The following is an 8,110-nucleotide window of genomic DNA, read 5'->3' on the forward strand; positions in this document are numbered from 1 at the left end:
AGGATCCTTTTTCTGTTTGAAATGCCATCAGAGCTCCAGACAAGCTTGTCAATCTTCACCTGAAATGTTTCTGCTCACTTTGCTGTTTAGCCTTTGTGTGTAAAGGAATGCTTTCTGATCCCTATCTGCACACAGAGGGGATGCAGTAGATTTAGCAGTATAGCTCTACATTTGTATTAACGCTTTTTAATAGCATGCGTAGACGGCACTAAGATGTTTGCAGTTTTTTTCCCTCTATTTTCATATCTTCCCCGCTGACTTTTCTGGAAAAAGAGCCTCGTTTCCCACTGTTAAACGAAATGGCAACTTGTTAGGAATCATTTAAATGGTAATCAGGAATGATCCAAAAAGTGAAACACCAGTATATTCCCTGAGCTTTCTCCAGAGCCGATGTCTATTTTCCTCAAAACCTTAATTAAATATGCAAGTCAGCAGTTTTATGGCGAGGGATGCGTTGCCATAGTAACATATTTGATGTAGAGCTGTTCAGGGCCACAGAGTTAACTATCATGTGATGTTTGGTGGCTTTCTGAGCATCTGAGTTGGAGTTATGACATCATCATGTTCCATCACACAGGTGTTTATGTTTGAACTAACAACGTTATGAAACACCTGTGCTTGAGCCCAGAGATCAAAGGTTTCCATGGTGATGTGCAGTAATCAGTGAGAGGAGAGCCTTTCCATTGTTCTGAATGAGAGATAAACCTCTTACATGTGAACGTTTTGTTGACATTTTAACCTCATTCTTGAATGTAAACTGTTCTTATTTTGCTAATTGTCTCCTCCACCTTCCATCCCCAGTGTCTCTCTGGTGAACAAGGCAGTGGTGGACTACTTCTTTGTGGAGTTAGGGGTGGAGAGACACTTTGAGGCGCTGCGCCATTTCCTGCTGATGGAGGATGGCGAGTTTGCACAGTCCCTCAGCGATCTGCTCTTTGAAAAGGTGAAGCTCTTATATAACTCCTATATCTCAAGTAAATAAGGGAGATGTATTTACCGTAATTTTTGGACTATAAGCCGCGCCTTTTTCCCTATTTTTCGACGCTGCGGCTTATATAACGGTGCGGCTAATCTATGGATTTTTACAGCTAACGGCCAACACCTTTAACTCTATGGGCTCTATGGCCGGTCCGCGGACCCCCACCTTTAAGCGGCGGGTTCCAGCAGGAAAAGCTGGAGGCCGGAAAAGAGTGAGACAGGTAGCGCGCAAAAGTAAAAGTGGAACCGAGAGTGGTATGCCGCTGCTGCGGCTTATATTCAGGTGTGCCTTATAGTCCGAAAATTACGGTATTATGTATTTATTGCATTCTAGCAGAGGACGAGCAAGGACAACTTGTTCAAGGCCTAATGTCTCCAGTTTAATGCAATACATTTTAAACAAACACTTTTTCTCCACGGCATGTATTCAGTGTTAACTGCTGCGAAGCTTGAAAGCAGGCGAAGGTCACCTTGTACACTAAATAATTTTGTGCCTGAACAGTAAGTACATCCTGAGTATTACCCTAGGCATACACCAGTACACAGATTTAAAAATGTACCTGACTCTTGATTCATTCCCTAGTGAATGTCTTGTGTAGGTGTTCATATCCTTTGATGTGAAATTTGCAGTTATTAGTCTCCCAGTTTTTCAAGCTTTTTTGCTGTTTAGCTGTATCTGCTGACACAAGTGATAATTGTCTGGGCGTACAGCTTTGTCACATTATTTTCACAATTTAATTTAAGAATATGTTATATCTGAGGTCTCTGTGGCTGTTTTGCTTCATCACATGATGCTTAGAATCTCAGACCCTCAAGCTTCCTGTCGCGATGTAACAATCACAGCCTTGGCACCTCGGTGTTGTTCTGCACAAACATTCATGTACATCCGTCTCATGAGGCCCATCACACAGAAGGTTTTTGTTCCAGCCAAACACTACACCAGCTGATCTCACTGATTAGCACACCTTCAACCGGAAAGCCAGCTAATCACTGTAATCGACTACACGCAGTGTTTGCTTGGGGGAAAACGCTGCCAACTCTTAGGCCTTGGTCACATATTTGAGGAGACTTGGAAGAGGTACGATTAAAAAATCCTTAAACGTCTCCTATTATACTGTTTTTCATCTATATAGTATAGGTCTCGGATATATTCAAAACATGTCTCTTTGTTTGCTTCGAAACACCAAACCTCATGCATTGTAGCATCCCATAAACCCCTCTGTTTCAGCCCTGTTTCAAAAGGGCTGATTCTCTGGGTGTTTCTCAATGTCAAGGAACGATGCTCCAGAGCCACTATTTCAAGGATACTACGTCATCGAGTCCCGCCGGAGGACTGTTCCAATGTCCAGGCTCCTTGGAATTCTACCGAGGCCGGCGTCCTTCGTTGCGAGACATTTCGAGGCTGCACATGTGTATCCTCCGCGGTCTTAAAATCCCCACAATGCTTTGCGCACGGACCGATTTCCAAATCTTTGGCGGAAATCGCGCTCCATTTAAGGCGGGGTCTCGCATACTGTATGACGCACACCTGTTGACGCTTCCTTGGTAGCACAAGGTGCTACCAAGGAAGCGTCCTCAACATTGAGAAACTGTGGCCGTTTCTCAATCGTGAGGATGCTTGCTTGGTAGCACATGTCTTCCGAGTCACTTGCTTCAGAAGCGAGGCAAGAATACTTCCTGGCATTCGGAAAACGAAGAGGGGAACAGGCTAGCAAGTGTGCAGGTGTGCGTCATATGAGAGGCCCCGCCTTACATTTTCCGCCACAGATTTGGGGAAATTGGTCCGTGCGCAAAGCATTGTGGGGATTTTAAGGACGCGAAGTCTACCCATGTGAAACCTCGGAATTACCCCCAAACCAAGGACGCGGCCTCGGTGGAATTCCAAGTATGCTGGAGATTGGAACAGTCCTTCGGCGGCACTCGATGACGTAGCATCCTTGAAATATTGGCTTGGAAGCCAGTTTCCTCGAGATTGAGAAACGGCCACCCTCTGTCTGTTACTTTAGAAAATAAGGAGCCCCTCCCCACGCCCCTCTGAGAGATATTTGGTTAAAAAGAACACAGTGGTGCTCTAGGAGGAGATTCAGGTGATAAGGTGGGGGGGGGGGGGGGTTACCTTGGTTGGTGATTGGCTAATGGTTACACAAGACAAAAAAACATTATTTCATCACAAAGTGGCCAAAATCTGATCAGCTCATTTTCAGACAGGTTTTTATATAAATGGACAAAAAGAGAGAGAATCTTTTTTCCTGAAACTTTCAGGGTCTCTTTACACAGAAGGGACACGTGTTGATGTGAAAGACATGAAAAAGTGGATTTTGCATAATAGGTGACCTTTACATTTATGTGTAATTATTTGACAAATGTCTCGTCCCTGCAGCTGGGCAGTGGGCAGACCCCCGGGGAGCTGCTGACCCCCTTCGTCCTGAACTCCATCCTCAGTAAGGCCCTGCAGTACAGCTTACACGGAGACACACCGTTAGCGGGTAACTTCACCTTCGCCCTGCGCTTCCTCCCAGAGACCTTCCACCCGCACGCCCCCGACTCCCTCAACTGTCTGGAGCTGCGCTACAAGGTGAGGCGCTGTGTTTCAGTGGAGTGAGTAACGGAGTGCGAGCGCTTGCATGAGTGCGCTTGTCGCAGTGTGAGTGGCAGCTTGAATGTGACGACCTGTCATGTTTTGACAAACTGCTCTGGGTGTGGAAAATGAGCTTATCAAGCACTTAATGGTGGAACCTTGTAGATTGATTGGAGTTGAGTCTTTCGGATGACATGTACAGTTATTTATGCCGCACATATTGTCCTCTGCTCTGTGTTTTTCTCCCTCCTGCTGAATCTCCATGTTTTACCTTTCCTCAATCTCCTCCCTCTCCATCTTTTGCTTCACATTTCTTTGCTACGCTCTCTCCCCATACACATTTTCCTCCTTCCTTTCCCACCCCCTATCTCTCACCACCCTGCCTTCGCTTCACAATCCTCTCACCTCCTTTATCAACGTCTCTGCACTCACACCTTTCTCCTCCCCTCGCCTCATTTGTCACGCTTCATTTTACCTGTTCTTCATAACTTCTGTTTCCTTTTCCTTCTTCACACTCACACCTTCACACACTGTTTTGTTCACCCCCCGTCTCTTTTCCTTCCCGTCATCTCCCAGGTGGACTGGCCGTTGAACATCATCATCACGGACAGCTGCATGAACAAGTACAACCGACTGTTCTCGTTCGTGCTGCAGCTCAAACACATGGTGTGGAGCCTCCGCGAGGTCTGGTTCCACCTCAAGAGGACAGGTGAGGAAGAGGAGGGAGCTGACTCAACTTCACCTCTGAGCAGAAAGAGTTACAATTCTTCCCGTTGCGCTTCAACTGTTGATAAAATATTCATTGAGGGGGATGCTGTGATTCCTTTCTGTTTTATTTATACGTCTCATAGCAGTGGGACTGTAGTCAAAACAGTGTGCTTCACTGGGCCGGATATTATTGATCAGTGGGAGCCTGTGCAGAGACCATTTAAATGGATATCCTGAAGGGGTAAAAACGTAGTGTTAAGGTGTTCGAGGGACGTAGCCTTCACTGAAACAATATTATTCACAGCCGATCTCCACATTTAAATGCCAGCAAAGGTTTCCCCGCAGCACTGACTTGTTTCCATCTGACTCCCCCTCAGCTCTGGTGAAAGGTGCGGGCCGCTCGGTGCAGTTTCATCAGCTGCAGCTCTACAGACATGAGATGCAGCATTTTGTTAAAGTGATACAGGGATACATCACCAACCAGATCCTGCAAGTGTCCTGGATGGAGTTCACTGCCAAACTGGCCACTGCTAACGACCTGGACGCCATCCACCGCACGCACGCAGACTACCTCAACAGAGCCATCTTCAGGTGAGGCCTGGAGCTACACGTGCAATATCATACCAGCTGTTACCTCCATCCCCAAAGTAGATGGTATGTTTCCTCAATTTGTTGCAAGGTAGGAGACACTTTGGACCAAGTTCAAATGTCCTTGTGTCCCCTTGAAAGAACACATGTTCCACTTTGCAGTATTTTTGAGTGATCACAGCTTTCAGCGTTATCAGCTGTTAGCCTGTGCGCCCCATGTGAGAGCAGATCACCTTGTAAACTCAAAGACTGCATGCATAAACAACATGAATAGACACATGCTGAATACACCTAAACACGTCACCTGTGGACATAGATTTACAGATGCATGAGTCACAAAGTAGTCCTCTCTACAGGATGTCACAAATGCCTGGTGGCATAACTGTAACACTTTGGATTGATAGAATTTGTTGATGATGCTGCTGCGTGAATTTAAAGGCATTATATGGAAGTGCTTGGCTGATGGACATCTCTACATGTACAGCAGTTACACAAATTGTCAAAATGTTGTATAAAAGAATACATTCAATATGATGCGTGTGGTGCAGTGGGTTGTGTGTTGGTTCAAACCCCACTGCAGTCAGCATGTCGTTGTGTCCCTGGGAAAGACACTTCACCCCAAATTGCTCCTGTGGGGATTGTCTACGGTATTGAGTACGTAAGTCGCTTTGGATAAAAGCGTCTAACAAGTGACATGTAATGATAAATACTAGCACAAAGTCAGTAAAATATAAGTAAGGATTTGAGGGTTTTTCTCATATCAAATGTCGATTTCTTTACAGTTGTCTGATCTTTTATTGACACTTTACAGTATGAAGGTATGCAGATTTTTAAATGTGGTGATTGGCACAAATCCTTAGACAGGGCTCAACGCTAACTTTTAAAAGTGGTTGCCAGGCTGGCAACCAGGCATCAGCTTTTGGTTGCCAAAACTAAAAATACGGTTGCCATTTTTAGTCACCTTATATTTTTAATAATTAATATACTATACAGTTATACATCAACTTAATATTGAAAATGTGACACAAAAGAATGTTCAAATGCTTTACAATCAGTAATTAACACAATTATTTGAAACCTAAGTGGTAGTAAACTTGTCCACCCTCAATTGCTGGTATACTAAACACCAGTAGTGCAGCTGTTGTCATGTTCTTCACAGATCCCTCACAAATGAATTGAGCAAGTCACTAGTTATCCGTTGTCTCCCTTTCAAATGTGGGTAGTCTTGACCTTTGTGCTGACCCCCACCATAGATCCATTGGCACTTTAGCATTGAAGTATTGGATTGGCCAGACTAATACATTTCTAATGTTAAATAAATGAAAACCATTCACAGTTAAGAATTAGATATTAATTATTAATGCTGTAGATGACCTTTAATATGTCTAACTATATTTAAAATGTATTACCTTTTTATAGAAGTGATTATATTTGTATGCCAATATTTTCCTATGGTAAAGTTTCGTTTTGCACTTTTATTTTGGTAGTAACAAGATCGGGACTCTTATTTTGAAAGGACTTTTACCGGAAGTGAATGCACAACGCAGCACAATGTTTCGCCTCCTAAGACTTTATCAGTTGAATCACTTTGAACATTCGTTTGAGATGTTGACGGGTTGGCCGAACTTTTTACCCCACAGTCAAAGAACTTAATTTGCCATTAATTGTAAAACAAACACACAGCGCACGCGAGTACACGTCCATCTCTTTCTGGCTCCGTAATCACACCAATGCACGTGCAACTTAAGTATCAGGTTCCGACTGGTCACAACAATAATTAAATATCACTCTTAATGCAACAAATAATTAACATTTATCTATTTGGGGTGCACATTTAGCTGTTTGCTGTCCTTATTTCTTCATGTTAAAAAGTGGTTGCCACTGATAGCAACCAAAGGCCAAGAAGTGGTTGACATTTTTTCTGAATGGTTGCCAATGTCAACCGTTACTGTCGAGCCCTGCCTTAGACGAGGCTTTGGAGTTGGTATTGGCAGAGAAAAGATTGGATGGATGCCTCCCTAGAAAAACACTTTTATTTGGGCTCGGGTCCAGAAAATAATTAAAACTGTCCATCAATATTTTGCAGAGCTCAATGTGTTGAAAAAAAATGTCTTCTTTTGTGCGATCCACAGTCCAAAACTAAAATATATTCAAATCAACCTAACTAGAAATGATTGGCCTTTACGTCTTTTGCTCAACTCATTAAATCAACTTATAGATTTCAGATTTATAATTGCAGCCCAACTTGATGCATTTTTTTGGGAACCCTTATCCTTCAAATACAGTCAAAATTACACGTTTTTATCGCTGTTCTGAGTTTTGTGAATTTTAACGTAGACAGCAAATATATATCTTACACACCATCAGGATTTCAGGAAGATATGGAAGGAAATGCAGAAAAATTCACTGGAGATAAATCATTTCTCCGGGCTCTGTACAGGCTCAGCAAGTTGCAGTGGCACTCTGCACCCATCATGTCATACAAAATTAATTCACCCTCTTTGTAACAACTTAATTAAAATTCCAGACGGATGGGAGGTTAACTTTTGAACCTGATGAATGATTTCATCTCATTAGGTGAGGTTGTAAGAATCACACTTTCCCGTGTACGATGCCAGCCCTTCCGAGAAGTCATCTCAAAGTTCCTTGTCATGTTTCCTAAACTCTGCACCCTCCCTTGTCCCCCCCAGGGGTCTGCTGACGGAGAAGGCGGCCCCCGTCATGAACATCATCCACAGCATCTTCAGCCTCATCCTGAAGTTCCGGGCGCAGCTGATCGCACAGCCCTGGGGCAGCCAGCAGGGGGAGGCGGTGCACCCCAGCTTCATCGCCATGCAGCAGTCCTACAACACCTTCAAGTACTACTCACAGTTCCTCTTCAAAGGTAAGGATATAACATCTTCACATACACTATACACTATAATACCCCTTGTTGTTAAATACCAACCAACTATGTGCAATATATATATATGCCGTTAATAACTGTGCAATATATACCTGGCTGCTAAATCCTCAGAACTGTTACAGGATGTGTATTTTGTAATTTTTTTCTTAATTGTTGTTATCTTTAATACTTTTGTATGCATGCTTGTTACATGACGCTGTCTTTGGCTGCTGTAAGAATGTCAATGTCCCCTCTGTGGGACTAATAAAGGTATTCTGATTCTGATATGCTCATCACGTAGCTTGATTCACCTGTTGCTCAGTTTGCAAATGATGTTTTATAGAAGTATCCACTTGACATTAAATCAGAAAGAA

At 43.5% G+C, this 8,110-nt stretch overlaps 1 protein-coding gene across 1 annotated transcript in view; it reads left to right on the forward strand.

The window, feature by feature from the left end:
* The window catches only part of tubgcp6 (tubulin gamma complex component 6), a 31,326-nt gene that overhangs the window by 19,906 nt on the left and 3,310 nt on the right, over positions 1-8,110 (forward strand). The window contains exons 20-24 of the mRNA XM_079683535.1: positions 802-943; positions 3,359-3,553; positions 4,133-4,265; positions 4,642-4,855; positions 7,543-7,736. Coding sequence (XP_079539661.1) covers positions 802-943; positions 3,359-3,553; positions 4,133-4,265; positions 4,642-4,855; positions 7,543-7,736 — 878 coding nt within the window. The remainder of the gene's footprint in view (positions 1-801; positions 944-3,358; positions 3,554-4,132; positions 4,266-4,641; positions 4,856-7,542; positions 7,737-8,110) is intronic.

This window comes from Notothenia rossii (genome assembly GCF_949606895.1).
Source record: "Notothenia rossii genome assembly, chromosome: 5".
Classification (NCBI taxonomy): domain Eukaryota; kingdom Metazoa; phylum Chordata; class Actinopteri; order Perciformes; family Nototheniidae; genus Notothenia; species Notothenia rossii.